The 25205-nt window shown below is 36.6% G+C and overlaps 1 protein-coding gene across 1 annotated transcript; it reads left to right on the top strand.

Annotated features, from left to right (window-relative positions):
- Window positions 1–1792: 1792 nt before the first annotated feature.
- Window positions 1793–25205, top strand: MUC6 (mucin 6, oligomeric mucus/gel-forming). Its single transcript, XM_088166584.1, has 29 exons — window positions 1793–1850; window positions 3715–3955; window positions 4484–4610; window positions 5733–5820; window positions 6208–6317; window positions 7255–7462; window positions 8299–8421; window positions 9086–9206; window positions 9515–9653; window positions 9822–9926; window positions 10266–10338; window positions 10599–10736; window positions 11518–11679; window positions 12224–12318; window positions 12968–13100; window positions 13759–14008; window positions 15133–15185; window positions 15308–15417; window positions 16150–16301; window positions 17014–17155; window positions 17608–17718; window positions 18062–18247; window positions 18664–18903; window positions 19331–19487; window positions 20224–20367; window positions 20897–20959; window positions 21746–21793; window positions 23731–23907; window positions 24934–25205. Exons 1-29 carry the CDS (start codon window positions 1793–1795, stop codon window positions 25203–25205), a joined length of 4026 nt encoding a protein of 1341 aa, XP_088022710.1.

A 25205-nucleotide genomic window follows, 5' to 3' on the forward strand; every position in this document is an offset into this window, starting at 1 on the left:
AATTTTGATAATATTTGGCTGGTACAGAAGAATTTTCTTAATTATGACCATCAAGGTCATGAACCAAAAGGAATTGTTTGACCTTGATAGTCAAAACCATTAAAGACACTTTTGTCATTCAAAAAAGAAATGTAGGAAAAGAAAATACAAAAAATTCACAGGATCTTATGCAGTTGTCTGCTGATCTTAATTTACTTAATTATGTAATTAGGAATTATGTGATTTTCCATGATAATTTCCATTTGGATTTGTGTGACAGAGCACAATTCATATGTGCTGACCCTGCTTTGACTTGCAGCATGCTTATAAATAAATAAATAAATATACAAATATTCACCTTCCTTTTGCTCAGAGGATAACTGTTTTGTTGTCTTTTTCCTTTTCACAGCTTTTGAAGGAAATTATTGGTCCCACATTTTTTACCACAAACAGAAAGAATCTCTGCAAAGAAGTAAGTGTCTGACCTAGTTTTTAATGTTTGCATTCAAGTGTGAGTGATAACTCTATTCAGCATCAAGTCCATATTGCAGAAGGCACTGTACAAACCACATAATAAAAATAAGTCTTTGCCTCAAGGAGCATATGCTTTGAAGCATTAAATTTTAGAAAAGCCAAATGAAGACTTAGCATGTAAAACGATTGTAAAACACTTTGTCTCACTGTGGTAAGTTTTAAACTAAATTGAAAGTGCTTTAGTGTGCCATACTGAGGTTTTGATGCCTAAAGATAGAAACTGTGAGCTGTTTAGTAGCCTTCCACATTTAGAAATATGCTATTGGGGTAATTTGTGTGGTATGTTTGATTTTCATTCCTACATGCTACTGCCTAATACTATCTAAAAATATAGGATATGGATTCTTTTGATACTGCAAAATCCAGGAAACGAAATAAAGCTCATTCTCCATATAGATCAGGTCTTTGAAAATTATTTTAAAAATTTCAGGTTAAAACAAACTTATATGCAAATGGACAATCAGAGTGTGGAATACTTCTTCCTTACCTTTGTAGCCAGCAGCCAGAGGGGAGTCAGAGTAGGACAGAGCTCTGCTTCAGTGTTCAGCTGTGCCAGCTGCTGCCACACTTCTGGTAGTTCACCAGCAGTTTTCCCTTAACTCCAAAGAATGGCTTGTGTGCATCCCTCCAGATCTGCATGCTAAATTAACTCCAGCCACCTACTTACTGTAAATTTGTGCTAGACCTGAGTCTGAGAAATGCAAATAGTAAGGTACTACTATCTTACTTGTGTAAAACAATGTGCAATGCCAAAACAAAACAAAAAAAAAGGGCATATTACGGCTTTAAAATAGTTAAGATATTAGCTATCAGAAGTATGGTTAGAAAGGCAAGTATCCTTAAAATGTTAACTCATAATTAAAATGTAATGGCTAATTTTGACTGTAGTTCTTGTGGAATTTTCTGCAACAAAGGAATTTTGGTTCTGTTCAAAATGATGGACAAGGACTTGGAAGCCAGAGCACAAGGGAGGGATAAGCAGAAAAATCTCAATAGCCTCACAGAATTCCCTGAACTGAAAATAATTCAAGACAGAGGGAATATCTGTGGAAGTATATATGCCTGCTCCGATGGCAGTCTTCCCTTGGGCAGGCTGTTAATGGTCACTGCTGGAAATAAAATACAGAGTTACATCAGCCCTTGGGCAGAACCAACATACTTTTTCACATGTCCTTTTCTGAAGAAATGTGAGGCACTGAATTCTAAATTTAAAGTTCATTCAATAGTCATTTAGTTCTCCATGTCCATGGCAAGAATGAATAAATGTCATCATGCTAACATGATCTATTTTGTGGGACATGATGTTCCTCTGCTACGGGATACAGAAGGCTATAGGCGTTCAGAAAACACAAAATTTTCACAAGATCCTTTCTAAAATAAATAAGGATATCAGTCCTAATATTCTGACTTTTTTTCTATCCTATTCTATTTACAATCTTCCTAGTATTAATAATTCTAATGTTTTACACTAAAAATACCATGCTTTACTTCTGTGTACCATTGGAAAGCAATTCTCTGTACTCCAAAGCTTGAATGAAATTCTTCATCCAGTTTGGGGAAAATGTGGAGGTGTAGAACAAAAACAATTCTATAAAATGAAAATTCATTGTAATAAGCATTTTTTTTTTTAGACAGAAGAAACTGGGAGTGACATGAATTAGGAGAATTCTCATTCAGTATAAGCATGGAAAAGCTACATGAAGTTCATCCTTAAAGTATAAAAATAGTTGAAAGACTTTTGATCAGACAAAAAATACCTAAATATTCAGAAACTCATCTCTGTCTGCTGTCTGGTTTCTGGTCTTACAACAAGAGAAACACAAGAGCATGGATATAGACTAATTAAAAGAAAATCCCTAGGTGCTATTTAATAAAAGCTGAACTCAAACCACAAACACATAATCTGGATTTAAACTTCCTTGAGCTACTGACATTCCCATTTGTTATTTTTCTTTGATAAGATTGAAATAAAAGCAAATACAGTGACCATGCTCCTGTATTTATTGAAAGGGGCACCTCTTGCACTCTAGCCATTGTGCAGCCCTGGGTAACCATTCCTTGGCACACTCTGGGGTTTGTGGTTACTATCACTCAGACACAGCATATTAAACTAACTTGGGCATGAAGGATCAATGATAACAATCAGCCAATTCCTATTTTCCAGTCAGACCCTCGGGACAGAACAGAAGTGTGGAAGAGGAGTACTTTTTATCAGCAGGTAACTGCTCATTGGCAAACAGTGTTTTCTACATGACCTGGATAAAACCAGTAGCATTCTGTAGTTATTTGATCTCTGCTTTAGAGTTAAAACAGAAGTTTTGGCTTTAAAATAGTAAATGTAAATTGCATGTAGACTTTTATAAACTTATCTGATACTTTGTAACTGTAAGATATATTCTAAGATACCTGAGCTTCATATGATACCATAAGCAAAAATGATTTTAAAATGAAAGTAACAATCTAAGTCTGGAAATACAGAACTGAGGACATGATTTTAGGCACTTCAATAAAATTATTGGCTTCAGAGGGACTGTTCAAATGCTCTAAGTAGGTGCAGAACTATCTAACAGCAAGTTCTGGAGTTGTATCTATTTTCTTTTGATTCATTTCCACATTTGAAAATCTGTCTATTAGGTGAACAGTCTAGACTACTTCTTAAAAATGAAAACTGATTAAAACATTCCATATACTTATAAAACTGGCTGGAACTTCATCACACAAACATACAGCCAAAAGAGTGTGGAATTGCAAGTTGGGCTTTGAAGACTCTTTGGATGTCTGGTGATTTGACAGTGCAGTTAATCATGATACAGCAATGCCATAGCTTGGTAAATGCTGTGCCTGAGATGTTAGCAAGCTGTCACTTTTGCAAACAGATCTAGCAGACTGAAATAAGAAGGTAAATCTTAATATTACCCATAGGAGTTGGAAGAGTTTTTCCCAAGCTAGGAAGTTTGGGAATTCTCCTTTGCTTACAGTAAGTGAGAATATTGCTTTCACTCCTAATATTGTTTCACTTCCTGACTTGAGATAAAATTTTGAGATTACAAAGGAAAAAAACAAACAAACAAACAGAGGGCTAGAATGTTGTTTACAGAATTAATCTGAGTAGAAACTTAATAGCTTGTCCTAGTATTTTTATTTGAAATGCTAATCAGAAGGAGCAAATATGCTAAATCCATGTTTCTTTCTCTTTTGTAGTTTTGAGCAAGGATTCCTGTTCTACCTGGGGAGGAGGGCATTTTTCAACCTTTGATAAATACCAGTATGACTTCACTGGGACTTGCAACTACATCTTTGCAACTGTATGTGATGAGACCAGCCCAGACTTCAACATTCAGTTCCGTCGTGGGCTGGACAAAAAAATTGCAAGGATCATTATTGAGCTTGGACCTTCTGTTGTCATTGTTGAGAAAGGCAGCATTTCTGTCAGGAGTGTTGGGTAAGATTCTGCCATAAATGGGATGTGAAGTGTTTAGATATAGCAGGTGCACTAAAGACTGCTTTGTGCCAAAAATTCATTAACAAATTACTGAAGTTAACATACCTAATTGGACTCTACTCCCATCTTGTCAGTTTTAGGTCATAATTCTTATATTAAAATGCCATATCCTCAGGATAATCAACATTAGTTCCACCACACCAACTTCATGGTTACATGTTCATGAAACATATAACTATGCTCTAATAAAACCAAACCAAGTGAAGATGCCAGGTCCTGTCCAAACATTCTCAGTAGTAGAATCACTGTGGAACTCATTTTCAGGTGATTCTTCTATGAAACCGCTGACATGAATTTTCAGTCAAAGAAAGTTTCATGTGTTTTGAAATGTCACAATTAAAAAGGAAAAAATTCTCTCTCATGTTGCTGCAAGTACTCAGACTGTGTGTCTATCATATAAAAACCCCTCAAAACTAGTATCTGCATTGTCTTGCTATGAGGTTGGTTTCTCTTGTCACCTTCTTTCAGTGTCATTCAGTTGCCTTACACCAGCAATGGAATCCAAATAGCCCCTTATGGACGCAACATCCGCCTGGTGGCCAAGCTGATGGAGATGGAACTGGTGGTCATGTGGAACAACGATGACTACCTCATGGTCAGTAAAATCTCCTCATAGAGCACAGAAGAAAATTATCTCTGATTTACTGGAATGGCAGGAACTCTCTGAACTTAATGGGGGCTTTTGCATGTATTTATTATTTGGATATTTATTCTTTTCCTGTTTTATCCATTCTTCTTGACATAAACAACTTTGAACATTACTTTCACTTGCAGCATTGGTAGTTAGTTAAAGCCACCAGTGCTGAGATTTGTGGATATTTTTACACATTTTAATCTTTCCTCATGGTATTCCAGCAACTGCAATGTTTTGCTTAAGAGATGTTGTTTGAAGTTGGGTAGAACTTAATATTGTACACCATAGTTTGGTCTTTTTAATTGGGCTTCCCTGGGACATCTTTTGTTTCAAACATCAAGTGCTTCTACCAGTTTCTTTTTTCTTTCCTTTTTCTGAATCTTTTCAGGTTTTCCCTTCAAAATCCACAATACATTTTCTCTGTGTGACCTGTGATATTATTGCCACAAAAGACATTCAATTCTAAATTAAGTTTGCTAAAACAAGGAGATAAACAAGGAGATAAATCTAGCAGATTAATCAGCATTATTATCACATATGTAAGAGAAAATGCGACTGTGATGGCTTAATCTGACTATACAAAGAACATGGTTTTATTTCTCTGATCTAAGATTTTCGTAATAATATATTGTTTGTAGCCAGTAGTAATACTACCAATTTAGTCTCCAGAACAATGGAGAACTGAATAACCTTCTTCTGAAAATAAATTTTCATCCTGTAACCTTAAGTTTCGTAAGAGAAGAGACCTGAAACACGTTTTCTGTCAACAAAGATATTATCAGGACTTCAGCATTATTTTCTTAATTTTCTGGCTCCTTAGAATGTTATCCCCCCTCAATTCCCTGTGTTTTCAAATCTTACTCTTTTTATTAAATACTAATTTTACAAAATCGTGATTTGCCTATTGGGAAAATACTTCACTGCTTACAAAATTCTTCATCCAGGAAAGTCACTGAAATTAATGAGAAAAATCACTTTTAATTGGGTGCTTGAACCGAATTTGTTTGAGAAAGGTATTGCTGTGTAGATATCTTTACTTAGGGTGACCCTTTTAAATGTTGGGGTTTTTTTATTTTATTTTAGGTTTTGGCTGAAAAAAAATACATGGGGAAAACGTGTGGAATGTGTGGGAACTATGACGGTTATGAACTGAACGAATTTGTGCGTGAAGGTAAGAGACAAGAACATTTCAGACAGAAGGAGAACGAGCTGAAGGGAGTCAAAAGGTGAAAATTGAATACTGTGATAGCATTGCTGTGTTTTAGAATTGAGTAAAGCAGACCCATGGGGCACCAACATACATGATTATGCTACAATCTGTTATCTGCTATGAGCATAATATAATGGGTTCCTCACACGAGTGATAAGGACTCTTATCTTTTAGAAACAGGATCACACTCCTAAACTTCCACAAGAGGCAGTTGTTATCATTAGGAGGATTAACTAGTAGGACATTTAACAGTCAAAGAGTAAGATCTGAGTTTTGCTACATCACAGCAACAAGTAAACAAATCAATGCAGTCTTTTTCCTAACAAATTGTAACCCTTCAATTTCCAGGTAAATTGCTGGATACATATAAATTTGCTGCAATGCAAAAAATGGATGATCCATCAGAGATCTGTCTGTCCGAGGAGATACCAATTTCCACCGTTCCTCACAAAAAATACGTAAGAAAGATCTTCTTGGCTTCTCTGCAGCATGACTTTTAGTTGAGGGGAGCAAGATAGATGGATAGAAATCAACAACAGAGAGGCAATTTATTAAATTTATAATAATTTATAAAAATTACTTCCATGCAGTCAACATCTGTATAGCGTGATATGAGAAAGGAGTTCTTTGCATTAAAATACATTTGAATAAAAGCCCACGGGCGTTTTTAAGGCTAGATATAAATCACTCATAAAAATCAACCAGCATTTAGCTCACAGCTTTCTGGAATTCCATGCAGGTCATCACAGGAAATTCATGGAAACCAGTGAAGCTTTAACAACGTTTTATCTAAAACCTGACACTATAAGCTGTACAGATCTGAAGATATTTACAATGCCTAAAACACATTGCCAGATAACAGCACTGATAACAGGGACAACCACCATCAACTGCGATCACTTACAGTTCTAAATGAAAAGAAAATCAGTGTGCCTGAGAACCTTTGAGACCTTACACTGCAACAAGCAGTGTGATAGGCACCACAAACATGCAGGCAACAGAAATGCATCAAGTGCTCAAAGAGGAAAGAATTTTTTGATCTTCACATCTGGGATGTTTTTCATGGAAGTGAATTGCCATGAGAAAACACATTTCCTGTATGTAATGTTCTCAGCCATTTTTAGGGGGGTTGATGGAAGAAAAAGTGACTTAATTTTCAACATAATGAGAAGCAGAATTATTTCAATATGTCAAGTTCTTTCTATTGTACAATGGATTTATATTCCCTTCTGTCTATAAATTTCTCACGCATTTTAAGTCAAACACGCATTATTAAGCTCCAGGGGGAAAAGCAAAGAAACCAACAAGAAAATCATAAGGAGCAGTGTTATTCCATTTTGGTCTTCATATGAAGGAAACACCACCAGGAACAATTTTCTTTTTCTTTTTATTTAGGCCATGATCTGCTCTCAGCTCCTTAATTTGGTGTCCCCAACCTGCAGTGTGCCCAAAGACAGGTTTGTCATTCGTTGTCAGCTCGATATGCAGGACTGCAGTGAGCCAGGACAAAACAATTGCACTTGTTCTACACTGTCAGAGTATTCCAGGCAATGTGCTATGTCACACCAAATGGTGTTCAACTGGAGAACTGAAAACTTCTGCTGTGAGTTCAAATGATTTATTCATGAGAGACTGCTTAAGTTTCCTGGGTCTTAAATAGAGGGGTTATGATAAATGACTGGAATATTATTAAAAAGTCTCTACTGTCTTTAATCAACCAAATTATTTTCTACAGAGAAGAGTGGTCTTTGATAAAGCTGTAAGAAGGAGAGCAGGGAAACCTCAAAGAAGAAGGAAGCTCCAAACATAGCTCTAATGTCTAGATCAGTGACAATAAAACAGATGAACATCCACCAAGTGAAAACTGTTTAACTTCTCAAATTTCCTACAGGAGGCTGCTTGCTCTAAGCACAGTTTTCTTATTACTGTACTTGGGAAATTAGCCAGTGAAGAGACAGCACTTTTAAATAGCCCCTGAAGTCTTTGAACCTTTTTGCTAATAATTGACACAGCTCCTTTTATTCAAAGATGATTTTCAGTAGTCCTTTTTCAAATGCTTAACTTTCTTATTTACAATGACTGATTGGAAATAAAACCTTGAAATAAGATGGAAAATCTGATTTGTGGTACTTCATTAGGCTGCAGTATGACCTGTTTGCCATTTTCCAAGCTTCTGAAAAAAATGTTTCCAATTTTTGGGCAAGAAAAATGAGAAAAAGACAGAGTATATATGAATATATCTATATATATGAACATATATCTATATATGAATATATATGATGGTAACAAAGAATACTCAGATGATGAAGTGAGTACTGAGGCAGGAAAAAGGAATGTTAGTGTCAGAAATCAGAAATTCTTTTCCTTGCTAGGTGGTAGATGAAGTATTCTTCTATGTTTACACTTCAAAAATCTTAACACTCCCACTGTTTGTTGCAGCTGTGGGAAAATGTTCAGCGAACCAAATCTATGAGGAATGTGGTTCTCCATGTATTAAAACCTGTTCCAACCCAGAGTACAGCTGTTCCAGTCACTGTACCTATGGCTGCTTTTGTCCAGAAGGTATCATTTCATCACATTCTTAATGGATCACACAAATATTTTTTGCACATATCCAGTCAAGTGGAATGGACTGCTTAATAATGAACTAGCTGTGCATTTCAGGGCATTGTGCTGCTAGAACTGCTCTTTCTCAGATAACATAATGTAACTGAACTCTTGAGTAATTGTGGTCCCTAAAGATGGTTGGTAACTCTTTGCAAGAAGAGAAGTATGGACACATTTTCCTCACAAGACCATGGTTTGTGATGGGATAATGATATTCCGTCTGCTTAAATTTCTTCACTTAAATATTGCATTGATCAAGCACCAGAAGAGGTAGCATACCTCATGGGATTTCTGCAATATTATGGGAATTTTGTAAATTCCCTTTAAAATAATTCAAGATTAACTCATTGCAGAAATTGTGATTGTTACTATCATTTGCATTTCAAAATAGGACAATTGACTGTGCTTTCATATGACAAAGTAGTCAAAAGCTGTTGTCACTTGTGAATATTCAGTTTCATTTTAATTAGGAGAAAATCTGTGTGTTACACCTCTGAGTATGGGCACTGGCTGTGCAAGAACAGCATTCTCAGGCTAATTTCAGAAAGCATTCAAGCCATAATAACTGTAGTGCTGAGTGAGGATGGGGGAAAATGATTTTGTTTATCTTCTTTGGCAGGAACTGTTCTTGATGATATCTCGAAGAATCGGACATGTGTTCACATTAGCCAGTGTCCATGTACACTGAATGGGAAAACATATGGTCCTGGTGAGACAATGAAAGCAGCTTGTAGGACCTGGTGAGTAGCAGCAGGTACTTCCCAGAGAGTATGGAAAGTACCTTCACCAGACAATTGGAAAATTTTAACCTTTTAAAGGACAGTACCTTTCCCGATTTGGGAAAGTTTGCTGACAATCCATACAAGAGTTCAGCAGCTTTGAATTAAGATGAGCAACTTCAGCTGATACATGTAGACAACGAAAATCAAAGCATAGAAATCATAAGGAGAAAGTGATAAAAACAACATATTTCATTACTAGGAAGTAGCTGACGCTTTAGAGCATGAAGAAAAGAATAACCTTGGAGAGAATTTCTTGTTTTCTGCAGTAAATGTGTGATGGGTCAGTGGAACTGCAAAGACTTGCCCTGCCCTGGAAGGTGTTCACTGGAAGGAGGCTCCTTTGTTACCACGTTTGATTCGAGGCCATATCGATTCCATGGGGTTTGCACTTATGTTCTTATGAAGGTAATTTCCTGCAGTCTAGAAACACAGAATATAAAATGGATATATTTTTGTCTGTCTTTGGTTTCCTATTGGAACACAAACTGAGGACTTCATAAGATACACATTTATTCTACATATCTATACTGACAATGGCTTCTCTTTTAACTTCTCTTTTCTGTTTCCCTCCAGAGTTCCAGCCTGCCACACAATGGAACCCTAATGGCTGTTTATGAAAAGACTGGTTATTCTCATTCTGAGACATCACTTAGTGCTATAATTTACCAATCTACAAAGGTAGGTATTCCCCCCACATGCTCCATCCAACCTTTCATCACTAGATTAGCAAAATAAGCGCTCAAAGTCATTGCTAGTAGTTTGAACTTAAAAATTATGGAGGATAAATACTGAAGATATGTTTCTGCTCATGTATACACTGTAAAGATCTCAGTTGCTATATTAACTCAGGAAGGTATTTTCAAAGTGAAAACTAAAAGGAGCATGTTATAACATGAGAAAATACTTGAATTACTTTTTTTCTTTTGCATAGATCATTGACAGTATAGTTGCTTAACTTACCATATAAATACCACCTGTAAAGATAGTTACTTCTGGTTCCATGTCCTCTTCTTACAGGACAAAATTGTGATTTCTCAAAATGATCTCCTTACTGATGATGCTGAACTTAAGCGGCTGCCTTACAGATCAGGTATAAAAAAGGGAAATATAAGCTATATCCAAATTAAATTAAATGTCTGTTTTTGCACAACCCAGCATCTTTCACAATCTTTAAATTGCTAATACCAGGGGCTTTAGAGGAAGGTTAAAGTCTTTCCTGCTGCATCTGTTCCTCTGTGGAGGTTGTGTGTGGGAGAAGAGTTGTAGACAGAGTGCTAGAACATTTATATATGTGTTAAAATCGTTACCTTGCACCAACATCTCTATTTTTAAATGTGCTTGTTCCTTCAGGAGACATCACTGTTTTCAGACAGTCCTCCATGTACGTTCAGATGCATACAAACTTTGGGCTGGAACTTGCAGTTCAAACATCACCTGTGTTCCAGGCCTACGTGAAAGTTGGATCACAATTCAAAGGCAGAACACTGGGTAAGTAAACAAGAAATGTGGAGAGTATAATTTTGAAAACTTAGTATTCATCTTTTAGGAAATCAATTTTCTTCTCCAGATTCAAAGAAAAAAAAAACATGCATTGGAAAACTGAATTGATTTTTCACTTGTAACTTTAAAATGAATCCAAGAAACTAGAGGCATCACATTTTTCATACATAATATAATGCTGTTCTGTATTTTATGTGTGCCTTTTTCAATATGTGCTTTACTACACAATGAAGCAGCAACAAATGTCTGTGTGGTCTCTGCATGACCACTGTAAACACAATGAGACTAAGAATCTGAAAGCTTCTCAGCTAGTAGTCATTAGAGATGTTTATTGCACAGCAACATTAGCCAGACAAGCATATTTTGCATTCTGATTATGGAGAACTACAGAGAGACTTTGGCTTTTGCAAAAGCCTAAACATATATTCTTTGTCCTTAGGCGTTTAATATACATAAGAAAAAACCAACTTCAAAAGTGTTTCCTGACCTTTCTCTTTCGCATTATTTAAAACTACTTTTCTTCTAAAAAAAACCGACAAAAGCTTCTCTATGATTTTGTCATTGATTAGAAGCTGACACGCTTAACTTGAGGAGGCAGAGTGACCGAATGTGTACATAATCAAGATTCTCTGGCTACTTGACCCAAGTATTCATTGACACTCTATGTGGAGCTTTTGAATCCATTTTCTCACTGTTACAGAATGAAACATAGGCCATTGTGCACACATTCTTTAATTTCCGCCGTCCCTTGCATTTCTGATGTTGTCAGGTTTGTGTGGCAATTACAATGGAGACACTACAGATGACTTCATGACTAGCATGGATATCACTGAAGGGACAGCCTCCCTGTTTGTAGATTCCTGGAGGGCAGGAAATTGCCATCCTGCCTTAGAGAGAGAGACTGACCCCTGCTCTTTGAGCCAACTGAACAGTAAGTAGATGATGCTGTGCTAACTGATCTCTCCAGCTGGCTTTGCCTGGCATTCCATAAGCCCATACCAGGAAAATGAAAGAGCTGGACAGAAACAGACTGAGAGGGTTAAACATCACAAATTCTGTCACCAACAAGCCATTTCTGCTTTCTAGAGTACATATCAAGTGAAAGCTCATCAAATCCCATTCTAGAGATCTGGGATTCGGATGATAAATGAGAGGGATTTGATCTGTCCAGTAAAACTGCAATGTCCACAGTTGTCTTAGGCTTGCTTAACAATACTGAGACTGAAACCCAGGTTTTGTCTTCCCAAGTCTCTGTTGCTATTGGTCTTAGAAAATAAATGGTGAAAATAAAAAACTCTACTGAGCTGCTTGTACAAGAATAGAGTCTGAAAGCTAACAAGCTAAGAAGTTGTCCTATTGTTCAGTGCATCATTGCCAAAAGTTCACCTAAAATACAAGTTTTTTTAAAAAATCTCCTTTTTGGTTTTTTTCCCTCTAACTTTCCCTTTCTAATGTTTATTGTTTGCTTTCATTAGAAATATCTGCTGAGACTCATTGCTCCATTCTGACCAAGAAGGGTACAGTGTTTGAGAAATGCCATGCTGTGGTGAACCCTATTCCTTTCTACAAGGTAGGAAGTTACGATGGGTGTTGTACAGAGGGAGTCCAAATATAAACAAGATTGGACTCATATACGGCGTCCCACGCATTGAATCAGCAATGCAGAGAAGCTTAGGAACAGGTGTGGTTTTGAAAATTATGTCTCCACCACACTGAAAATCTGCTTGGTCACAGGCACCTATCCATGTGAATCATAAAATATTTTTGCTCATGCTGCAGTTGTCCATGACAACAACTTTAACTGTGCAAAGTATTGATTTTACCATGTGCATAATTGAGCTCAATATATTTGCCAATCTACACAAAACATTTTGAATATTAAAAATGAGAAGCAGCAGATAAACAAAGGCATTTTTTAGGGTACTAAGTATATTTTATTTACATCAGCAATGCAGTTACTCAGATATTTTCCATCAGTTTTAGTTTTGCAATAATAAGTATCTTAGTGTGTGACTTAGTTCTGCAATTCAGCATAGAATCATATTGGTTGGGAAAGATTTTTTAGATTGAGTCCAACCATAAATACAACAATGCCAAGTCCACCACTACACCACGTCCCTTAATGTCATATCCACACATCTTTCAAATACCTGCAGGGTTTAGCACTTCCAAATATCTGGTCCCCACTAACAAAGTATTCTCCATGTGTTGGGTTTCAGAGATGTGTCTACCAAGCCTGTAATTATGAAGAGACCTTTCCTTATATATGTTCTTCTCTGGGATCATATGCACGAGCATGCAGTTCCATGGGTTTAATCCTTGAGAACTGGAGGAGCAGTATGGACAATTGCAGTAAGTACCTGAACCAACTCTTAGTGGTCTGCCATCAGATAAATAATGAGGAAATAGTGATGATAAAGAGCTGAAATTGGATGACAGACATCCAACTGTTGGATACCCTTCTAGTGTCTGTTTGAACAGGATTGTTATTTCAAGACTATATGAAAAAGATTATTCATATGCTTTAAGGTGAGCATATGGATGCTTCCAGGACTTGATAATTAAGGTACAGAATAGACAGAAAAATAAAGCCATCCTGTAAAATGCGAAAGAACCAGGGAAAACTGACTACAGATTTTATTTTATTTTATTATTTTGCGACTCAGACATAGGCACAGGTTTCACTGTTACTCAAAATACATTGATATTTCTGCTAAGCTTCCCTTTGAGTTATTAAATTCCAAGACTCACAAAAAAGCTGAAAGGTATTTTACCTGCATGAAACTTCTGAACAGCTGCATAGTTTGCTGTTAAGTCTTGGTCTGCAACATGTTCTGCTAGAGCTCCACATCCACAGGAAGAGAAGCAGCAGAAAGCATTAAGCATTGAAGCTGTTGACACAAAATAAGCAGCACATAAGCAAAAAGGACATAAGTAAAAGGACATAATCTTTCACAAGGAAGGTGATCAGTAAATGAAGGTTAACATACACTTTTGTCTTGTTTTATAGCCATTACTTGCACTGGCAATCAAACATTCAGCTACAACACTCAGGCATGTGACAGGACATGCTTGTCACTCTCTAACCGAGCCCTGGAATGCCATCCAACTGATATTCCTGTTGAAGGCTGCCAGTGTCCTAAAGGATTGTACCTGAACCACAAGAATGAGTGTGTTCGTAAATCTCATTGTCCTTGCTACTTAGAGGACAGAAAGTACATCCTGCCTGACCAGTCAACAATGACTGGTGGGATCACCTGGTAAGTGGGTCAAGTATAAAGGTGAACAAACTGAAAATGGAGGTGGGGGGATCTTCATGTTTCTGTCAAGGGTCAACTGCAGTAAGCAGATGAGCACCACATAGCCACTTACTGCAGCAGGATATGGAAGAGAATCAGAACAACAGCAAGAAACCTTATGGGTAGGGATATAGACAGTGTATTAAATTGCTTTATTAATAATAAGCAAAAAGCTTATTTAATAAGGAAAGCAGCATGAACAATCAAAGCTAAGTAAGGAATTGATTCAGAACTTCCCATCAGACATTTCCAGGAAAGCATGAATGTTCCATGCATAATGGTTTGTTGGGAAGGTGAGTGCTGTAACTCTGAACATCTCTCCTTCTTCCTTCTTTACCTGAGCTTTTATTGCTGAGCTTCATGTGGTATAATATGGAGTCTTTTTTGTGGTCAGTGGGGTCAGCTGTCCTGGCTGTGTCCCCTCCCAGCTTTTACTTAGAATGGAAATGTTTTGCTTCTCAGCCTCCTCCCCGGCAGGGCAACCTGAGGAGCAAGAATGCTGGGACACTGCTCAGCACCAGCTAAAACAGCATTGTGTTATCAACATTGTTTTGGTCACAAATCCAAAACATAGCACTACTGAGCTGCTACAAAAAAACATTAACTCCATTCCAGCCCAAACCAGTACAGTGTCTCTTATTTTTAATAGCATAAATTTATTTTTCAAGACCTCTTTTTTGCCCTTTTCTAAACTACAATGCTGAACAGAAAGGATTTGACTTACCTTCAACTTGGAAATTTTACAGAGAAAAACAGAAAATAATAGCTGAGATCTGATTATTCCTACTAGAAGATTTTGTCAACAGCACTTAGCTAGATACAAACTTCTGGAATGACTTGATAGGCCATCCTCATAGTGACAACTGCCTACTAGTGATAATAGTGATAATAGGCTACTGTTCACTTTCCAAACTGATGTTACTGTATAATACAAAAAATGAAGAGACAAGTTGACTCATATTCCACTTCAAAGGATGAGAAGGAGGTGGTAACATAAGTGAAGCATTTTTAATAAAACAGTTTTGCAAAAAATCAAAATGTCTTTCTTAGAAGATATTTTCATTGATTTTTCTTTTTCTCCCTAGCTACTGTGTTAATGGGAGGCTAAGTTGCACAGGCAAGCCTCAAAATCCTGCAGGTATGAGTCTGATATTGTTTACTTAGAAACATGTTTTGTCCTTTATGTTGTAAAATTACTACTTTGCTGTTCTCTTTTATGTTAATTTCTCCTCAATGTTCATTTTTCTTCCTTTTTCCTAGAAAACTGCAAAGCTCCTAAGAGATATGTATCATGTTCTGACAATTTAGAAAATAAGTATGGAGCTGCATGTGCCCCTACCTGTCAGATGCTGGCTACTGGAATTGAATGTGTGAGTTTTACAGCTCTGGGATATTTATCCTTTTGAGAGAGGTAGAATGTTTGAGTTGTTACTTAGAACTGGACTACATTGCTTCTAGTGAAATTTGAAGGAATTCTTTTCATCTGACATGATGCAGTTAAATACCAGGCTGTGGACACAAAAATTGTTTGTATATTTAAGAAGTGATTAAAGAAATTAATCGCATGAATTAATGAATTGAATTCTATTAGAATAAAAATCCATTAAGGATTCTTAACTACAGGACTATAATCTCGTGCTCAGATACTCCATAAGCTGTGACTCCATGTCAATGGAAATATGGGGTTTATGCTTCCTGTTTTATTTTTTCTCAACTCTGCTGCTGTTCATCACAGAATGCAGGAGGCCTGGGCTAGGTGAAGATCTGGGTTGTCCTGGTAGGGTTTTCTGATATTAAAGAAACAGACTAATTGGAAGAATTGTAATAAGCTTCCTTGATATGAAGACTATTCTGTTGTAGTGTTTCTGAAAGACTGGTAGTGATGGAACGTAAATTTTTCAGAGACTTCAGGTATGTTTAGTATCTCAGACCACAAGTATATATTACAGCTTCACTGAAACTAGTTCAGCTGACAGCATGTTAATACAAGGAACATCACAAAACTAAAATCAAGCCCAAACAGAACTTAGCACAGGTTCATTCGTGACACCATTCGCATCCAGGATAAAATGCATCTCACATTTTTAATTTTTGTTTCCCAGATACCCACGAAATGTGAATCAGGCTGTGTCTGTGCTGATGGCCTCTATGAAAATCTCGATGGCAAATGTGTGCCAGCTGAGGAATGTCCATGTGAATATGGTGGCCTTGCTTATGGAAGAGGTGAACAAATCCAGACTGAATGTGAGATCTGGTAAGAATCACAGGGTTTTTCATTGCACATCCTCTGTTTAACTGAAGTGTTCAGCCACATAAAAATAAGTGTTTAACTGACAGGAGAGTAGGACATGGCAACAGCTGTAAGGAAGAAATACCGTGATGGAGTACAGGGATTAACAGAGAAGCTTAACATTTGATAATATATGTATGGATTAGAGTTATTGTACCAGCTTCAGGGATAATTTCTGCCTTATGTATGTTCAGGAATAAAGGCATTCAGTAGGGCCTGTGACTGTAAATGATATAAAGTCAAGTATTATTAACAATTCTACTTAAATAAAGATGAGGGCAAAATCTTTTCTGTAGATAAAAGCAGTAACCCCCAAAAAGATTCACATCTCTTTAGCTGCATCCTTAAAGTACTTAATTCCCTTTATTCCCAGTTACTAATCTATTATTAAAAAAAAAAATGCTCCCCAAACTACACAGAGCAGTGACTTCTGATCTGATTAAGAGTAAAAATAAATTTGTTTTAGATATTATTTCTTTCATGTAAAAGCACAAAAATTATTTAAGGTTTCTTCTTTATTATGAATTCATTTTCTAGGCAGTCCATACATTTTAATAATGGTTCTCATATTAACTCTAACTTGGTCTCAGTGTACATAAGTCAATTAATTGAACATGTTATCAATAAAAGTGGATGTTTGAAATCTGTGTATATGAGTTTCTCTTCTCCCTCCCAGCACTTGCACAAAAGGCAAATGGAAATGTGTTCAGAAAACAAGGTGTTCCTCCACCTGTAACCTGTATGGAGAAGGCCACATCACCACCTTTGATGGACAGCGTTTTGTGTTTGATGGCAACTGTGAATACATATTAGCCACGGTAACCTGCTTCCTCCTGCTTATTTCAGCAGCATCTCAGCATCAAGAAATAGCTAGATTTAAAAGACTAATAAAAATACACTAAGAAGCATCAATAAACAATACAGCACTTTGAATCTTCATAATGACTTACTGAGTTTCTATATATTATGTTTATTTCAATACCTAGAAAGAAAGCATTTTACTTCTATAAAAACATCGTTTTCTTGCAATTATAACAAATTTTAGATTTTTTAATAATATGTTTAAATAGTCATTGTATTCTGTACCAGACAAATATGTCTTTTAGTTTGACCAGCAAAGCAGGGGTCATCACCTCCCAAAACAGAATTGCTCATGACATTTTAAGCATCTTGTATTTTCTTATACTTTTATGTTTTAAGTTGGAAGACTTCAGGCACAGTCTATTGAGCTTTTGTGCTTCTTGTGATTTTTTTTGTTTTTTTTTTTTAGGATGGTTGCAGTGTTAACAGACCCGTTTCCTCTTTCAAAATTGTTACTGAGAATGTCATCTGTGGGAAATCAGGAGTTACATGCTCCAGATCCATCAGCATTTACCTTGGGGTAAGCTCTTCTTTCTGCCATTATCCAGCTGAATAGACTTTAAGACCAGGTTTTCTTCATTTTTGGAAGAGAAAAGTCTTGTAAGTGAAATGATGTGCTAAACCTAGAGCCTTGGTTTTAGTGGGAAATGCCATAATTGATTGGGTTTTTTAATTCTCATATTGTGTTTCATTCTCCAAGAATCTTGGCTATATAGAAGCCAGGAAATGTTGAAATTTACTCCGCAGTGAATTGCTCAATCAAACAATACTGTTTTCCTGCTGGAGCATCACAGCATCTGAACTTCAGCATGGAAAGTACTGAAACTTGATAAGTTGTAACTTCCAGATAAATTTTCTTCCAGAATCTGACAATCATACTGAGAGATGAAACCTTTGCTATTTCTGGGGAAAATTCTGCTGTACAGTACAAAGTGATAAAGAACGCCCTTCACCTGATGTTTGATATCATTATCCCAGGAAAATACAACATGACCCTTATTTGGAATAAGCACATGAACTTCTTCATCAAGATCTCCAGAGAAACACAGGTATTGCAGAATGATTTCCTTAAAGTGTTCCTCCATTCAGATTGAACTGCACATTTCATCATGGTTTCCTTGAATCTCTGTGGTGGCAAAGGTTTTCCAGAAATGCTACTAGCAATTCATTTTTATCATTATCTCCAAAACAGCAGAGATCTTCACAAAAGGCTAACTTTTAAGGGATTTCTGTATTGCATTCAGGAAATTTTTGAGTTAAGTGTTTGTAATTTATGCAACTGCACGTTTGAATTTGATCTCTAAATGATGACAATTAGAGTTCAGAGGAGAAACCCATGCACAAGTATGTTATGAGAAATTGCAGATGACATTCACTCCTAAAGCACAGGAAACTGTCAGTAATCAGAAGGGAAGGTGAGAATTGTAACTTGCTGAACTGATGTTGGTGCTTTCATTGAATCTAGGAAACCATCTGTGGTTTATGTGGGAACTATAATGGGAACATGAAGGATGACTTTGAAACTCGAAGCAAGTATGTGGCATCAAATGAACTGGAATTTGTCAACTCTTGGAAAGAGAATCCTCTCTGTGGGGATGTGTACTTTGTAGTGGACCCTTGTAGCAAGAACCCTTATCGTAAAGCATGGGCAGAAAAGACATGTTCCATCATCAACAGCCAAGTTTTTTCTGCCTGTCACAATAAGGTAAGAATTTATTTGCTCGTTTTTTTTATTTATAATCTGTATAATCTGTATTCTTTCAAATGCTCATGCTCCAACAGGTGATTTTCTGTTTGGCAAAACGTTTCAATAAAATACATGTTAAAAATTTTATGGCTCACAGTTATGTTAGTTTTCTTTTTTATCTGTACTTCATCAGCCCTTTTGTGAACACTAGTACTAAGTATGGTATTAACTGATTAGTTAAAACCACAAGAGTGGAAAAAGAAAGAAGACTTAAGAAGCAGGAATTAGTCAGTCAGTTGGTGACACCTTTGATATTGATCAGTGCATTTTCAGGTGGTGAAAAGAAGTGAGAATTGTGGATAATGCTGTAGTGGCTATGTGTATACACAGAGCAGAATAGCACTAAATAATTTTGGGAAATGAATGCCTTCCTTTTGCCATGCAGGTGAATCGGTTGTCCTACTATGAGGCCTGTGTGCGGGACTCCTGTGGCTGTGACATTGGAGGGGACTGTCAGTGCATGTGTGACTCCATCGCAGTCTATGCCATGGCCTGCCTGGAAAAAGGCATCTGCATTGACTGGAGGACCCCTGAGTTCTGTCGTGAGTTTCCTTAAGCTCTCCTAAAACAGGGTTAAGAGATTTTTATTGTCAGTATGTTCATTTGGCAACATGGGAAACTTACTAATAATCACCTCAAAGTTTGCATTTTCTCTGTTGGCAAGGAGTTGACCTCAGCCAGCTGGGTTTTGAAATCTGTACTTTCCTGCTAAATTAACCAAAGTGTTTTAACTCTTTTTACTGTGGAGTAATGAGAGAGGAAATAATGTGGTCACAGAAAGCAGTGCTATCACTGTATTGTGGACTGTGAGTTTGCCAGCAGAGAAAGCATGAAATTGTAAAAAAAATGTTTCACTTGAGCTCTGATGAAATCACCTTCTGTGTGGATGTCAAGGGAATGAAGACAGCTGTGTTGGCTGGAACACTGTAAAACAGGAAAATGACATCAAGGTGTTCCAAAACAGCACTATAGAGGAAAAAAGAGGATGAACATGCTGTAAATCAATGTTAGAATTGTTATCTTTGAGGGTTTTCTTTCCACATTTCAATATATGTATGTGAAATTTATGGAAATGGCTGCATACTGTACTTGCAAAAAGGAAACTGACTTCCAGGAGTTAAAATATATATTTACATCAGAAGCTAGTCACTTCAGTGAAGGTTTTTTTTATTCCAACTGTTAATTAATTTTGTCGTCCTTCTACTACTGTGGAAATATCATGCTGTTAATTTGAAAAAAAAAAAAATCTGACTTCTCTATTGCTTGTCCTTTTTTTAGCTGTCTATTGTGAGTATTACAATTCTCATAAAAAAACAGGAGTGGATGATGCTTTTTCCCATGGCTACAATGATGACAAATGTGACTGGCACTACAGGCCTTGTAACTGTCCAAATCAAAACTACAAATATGTCAATATTGAAGGTAATAACCTCTACTACAGTAAACCAGGAAACAGTAACATCATTGTTTTCAGTGCTGGTTTTTGTTTTTGTTTTTTTTTTAATCAGTCATATCACAGTTAAATAATGGTAATCTAATTGATGTTATTTTTAAAGAAGTTTTGCTGATCTTTCCCTTACTATTAGTGTTTTAAATACATAATCAACTCAGTAGATGTACTGTATTTAGTTTTATATCAAGCTCAGTCTGTCTGGAAGAGAAATTCTGACTTGCACCAAATCAAAAGAATGCAGTGTACTTAGGAAAGAAAATATGTGACGAGATCAATTCATATTTTTATTAAACAAATTGATATAAATGGAGAAACCAAACAAATTCCTACATGGACAAAACCTTCTTTTGAGGATAACATTGGAAATACTTACCTGAATAGATGATAGTGCAATTGATACTATTTTTTATTAACAGAAATATATTCAATTATAAATAGTGTAAATTAAATACCTTTCTTGGAGAAATATAAAACAAACTTCTCTTCCCCTTTCTTCAGGCTGTTACAACTGCTCTCATGATGAATACTTTGACCATGAAGAGGAAAGGTGCATGCCATGTGGTAAGCAGCATTTCTTTCTCCACAGTAACTTGAAAACCATACTACAACATTTGTACAGACTCACAGAAGATATTTTTCTAATATCTCTCCAAAAATGAGTGTTCGTCTAAACATAACTCCCTTTCAAAATAAACCCATTACTTGTAAAAGAAAGTATTGGTGTTCTAATCTGTGTGAGACACAGGCCCAGCAGAGCTGTGAGTCACAAGAGACACACAGAAAAGGAGAATGTGTAGCAGAAGAGCAGATTTAGCTACTGGACTCAATAAATGTCTTTTTAGAGATTAAAAACATAATGATTTGAGGTTTATTACCATATGGCTTATTTCCATGAAAATATATCTTATTAAATAATGGTTTGGATAGACTGTAGCTAGACAGTTTGGATTTTCATGCAGTTGTAAAAAAAAAAAAACCACCTTAAGAACAAAATTCTTACTACAAAATTCTATCTTGTGTAACCAAGATCTCAGCTAGTGATCTCTGTTACATACAAAACCATGTTCCACCATCCCTGAAAACTGAGGTGCCCTTAGCCATAAAAGTCATAACAAAGATAGGAAAAGCTTACTAGTGTTCATTATAATAATGAGATGTATTGATTTCTTTGTAATTAAGTCTTTTGATGTGAATTCAACCACTGAAATATGTAACATTAAATACTTTCAGGAATACCTCAGTAATTAGCACAATTCTTGGAATCCAATCCAATGAGATTTGCCTTATCTGGGATATTTTAATATGCTTTTATTCACAAATTTAACCTGTTTTGCCTTTATGTAACAGGACAAGTAAATATGACCATCACACCCGAACCATCTTCTTCTTCACCAGGTTAGTTTACACAGTTGACCAACTGTGCAACTTACACACTGATATTCTGTCCTGATAAGTGTTTATGAAATCAGTACGGTCCTTTTCTGTGTGATGGAGCAGCATTACCAGTTTCACATGCATAAATTATGAAAAATACCCTGGTGCCATAATATCCTGGGCTGTGTCAAAAGCTGTGTGGCCAGCAGGTGAAAGGATGGCATTGTGTCCCTCTGCTCTGATGAGAGCCTGCCTGGAATGCTCTGTCCAGCTCTGCAGTCTCTTATTCAAGAAAGAGGAGACCACAAAAATGACCAGAGGGCTGGAATACCTCTCCTGTGAGAAAAGGCTGAGATCTGGTGTTGTTCAGCCTGGGGAGACAAGGCTCCATGGAGACCTCTTTGTGGCTTTTCAATACTTGAATGGGGCTTATAAAAAAGATGGGGACAGACTTTTTAAGTAGGGCCTGTTGTGATAGGATGAGGTGTTGGATCCCAGAAACCTGGATTTTTTGAGTTTTCTGTACTTTCTGGCACTGACCCCCTGGAGAACACTGCTTTTGACCTGAGGCCTTGGAGAAGGCTTCCAGATTTGAGTGATGAAGTTAAAATCACATTAAATAGAAGTGTATTTAAACAGAAGTGTGTGATTTCATATGCTGAAGAGTTTTAAATTTGAGGTTTTTATAATATAGTAATAGGTATAAGACCAGATGGAGGATTTTGGGTGGTTTCTCTTTGGGGGCTCATCTTCCTTCTTTGTGATTTCAGGTAGCAGTTTCTGGCTGGACAGCTAGTGCTGCACTGAGGGTCATGGGAATTTAGTTATTGGGTTAAAAGTATAAAAAATAATACAGGTGTTATTTCTCTATTGGACTCTTTAGCTTTTAGAGACCTTGTAGCCAGCTGGATTGATCTCCATTTTGTTCACTTCTGGCTGGTGGCTAGAAGTGCTGCTGAACGTCCTGTACCTTTGATAAGAGTTAATAAACAACCAAACCCAAACACGAGAAAATCCATTTCCTTCGTGTATTTTTTAATCCTAGTGCTGAGTGAAGACAGAAGAGACTCCAGACAAAGAACTGATTAAATGGTGCAAAACACTCACCACCTTTACAATGAGGGATAATGGTTTTAAATCAAAGGAGAGTAGATTCAGACTAGATAGAAGGAAGAAATTGTTTATGATGAGGCAGGTAAAACACTGGAAGATGTTGCCCAGGGAGACTGTTAAATGTCCTTAGCTGGAAGCATTCTGTTCAGGCTAGAGAGGCCTTTGAACACCCTGATCTAGTTGAATACATCCCTGCTCATTGCAGGGGAAGTGGATTAGATTATCTTTAATGGTCTGTGCCAACCCAAGTCATTCTATGATGAATCCATGATGAAAAGGAGCTCACAAAATTTATGCCAAATCTCACTAGGGACTGGCCATATAACACTTCAACAATTGAAGAAAGTCTTGATGGAATTGTGTGACTGACTATACCAAATTCCTGTAGCCTGATACAGGAAAGGAATCTACATATGCTGATCTTAAATTTGTTAGAAAATCCATTAATTTCCCTGAAGACAGATGGTATTGGAAAAATTTACATTGTGAGTTGTGTGAATAATTAAATTATGGATACTACTGGATATAGGATTGGAATATTGTTCCATCTCTGCTGATATGAACAAGTATTTATGCCAAATTCACTTTAAAGTGAAGAAAAACGTTTAAAGAATCTCCAAGAATACCAGTTTAATGTATTCACTGCACATAATAGCAAAGGAAGCAATAGATAAAAGCTCTTCAAGGTTTAATCTTAAAGGTAATGGGGTTTAATAATAGCTACTGCTAATAGCTATAAAAACACTTGTTTTACTTTAGAAAAATTCCATTTATATAGATATGTTATGAATAGATTCTTGAGGACTATTTCTTATCTTTTTGTTTTGGTTTTTTTTTCCTCTTAGTAACAACAGTGCAGCCTGAAGTAACAAGGAGCTCTACCACAGGCACACTACCAACAGTACCTAGTACTTCTGCAACAACTGTATCATCTGAGACTACAACTCCAACAATAACTGCAAAAATTACAGTTCCAAGAACTTCACCCTCACAACCTCTTGTCACAATTACTTCAACGACTGGTAGGTTTTTAGTGTTATTGTCTAAAATAAATTGTGGCAAACTTGCTCTATACCTCTGTACATGGTTAAGATACCATTCCTAGGAATGTGTTTCAAATTCATACAACATCCAAACATTAGATTCCAAATCATGAAGCAGGCAAAGCAGGCTTCCAGAAAGGAGGTTGTAAACCAGAAGTGTAGATTGAAAGTGCATGAAAAGATAAAGGATATAGGCATTAGGTTAAAAATACAATCAAAAAGTGATTCATCTGAGAAACACAATTAGAAGTTCTATAAGCAGTGAGTAAGCCCAGCTCCAGTTGGGTTTATTAGCTCAGCTTCAGTCTCTTTTCCACTGGTTCATTTATGGAGTTCAAGCAGCACCCAATCTACTGACTTTGAATAATGTAAGCAAGCTGCAAAGCAGAGTCATACAGGTATCAGTGTAGCAGCTTTGTCTGGGCTTCTAAAGGCCTGTTCTCTGGAGGATGACTCTGCCAGCATAGATTACTTTCAGATTCTGTGGCTTGTGGGGCCTCATTTAGCCTCATGCCAACATGCACTTCAACTCATAAACCATCTTGGACCATGGCTGTCAGGGAAAGCAGAGGTGAACACATAAAAGCTGATATTGTGACAGATGATTTGTGCATTGAGGCAAGGAGAGTCTATAGCATGATGTTATTTTGCTTTTCAATACAAATTGCAGAAAGCTAAAAGTGTGGCTTTAGCTTTGAAACATAATAAAAGCCAATGGACAAAGCCCATATAGACTTTAGCCAAAGTGACAACAAAGTTAACTATTTAGAAAAAATTGTATTTTCCTGTATTAGATGTTTAATATAGAAAATGAGAACAGACACGAGACAATAGAAAACAAATATAAGTACAGAAATATTTGCTAAGCTTATGAGAACATGAATACAACAGTCATACTGAAAATATTCAAAAAATAAAAAATTATGTCTAAAATATTAATAACTTCTTTATATTTTTTTCTATGAATTGGTTACTCACATTATATTTTTGCCTTTACTCCAAAAGAACATACAACATCAGTTTTTACCACACCAAACATGACTACAACCATCACTACCCCTTCCATAACTACCTCAGTGAAAAGAACCGTGGCCACTACACCAAAGTCTTTTCCCTCATCAACCGCTGCTTCAACAGAGACAGAACAAATAGGGGTCACCTCACCACCCTTCAAGACCACCACCAAAAGGGAGATGGCAACCTCCTCAATACCTACTGAAGCCACAACTCAGAGCACAACTTTCAGCCAGCCTAAACTAACAACAGCAGGTAAATAG

This window comes from Sturnus vulgaris, chromosome 6 (genome assembly GCF_052056855.1).
Source record: "Sturnus vulgaris isolate bStuVul1 chromosome 6, bStuVul1.hap1, whole genome shotgun sequence".
NCBI classification, from domain to species: Eukaryota; Metazoa; Chordata; class Aves; order Passeriformes; family Sturnidae; genus Sturnus; species Sturnus vulgaris.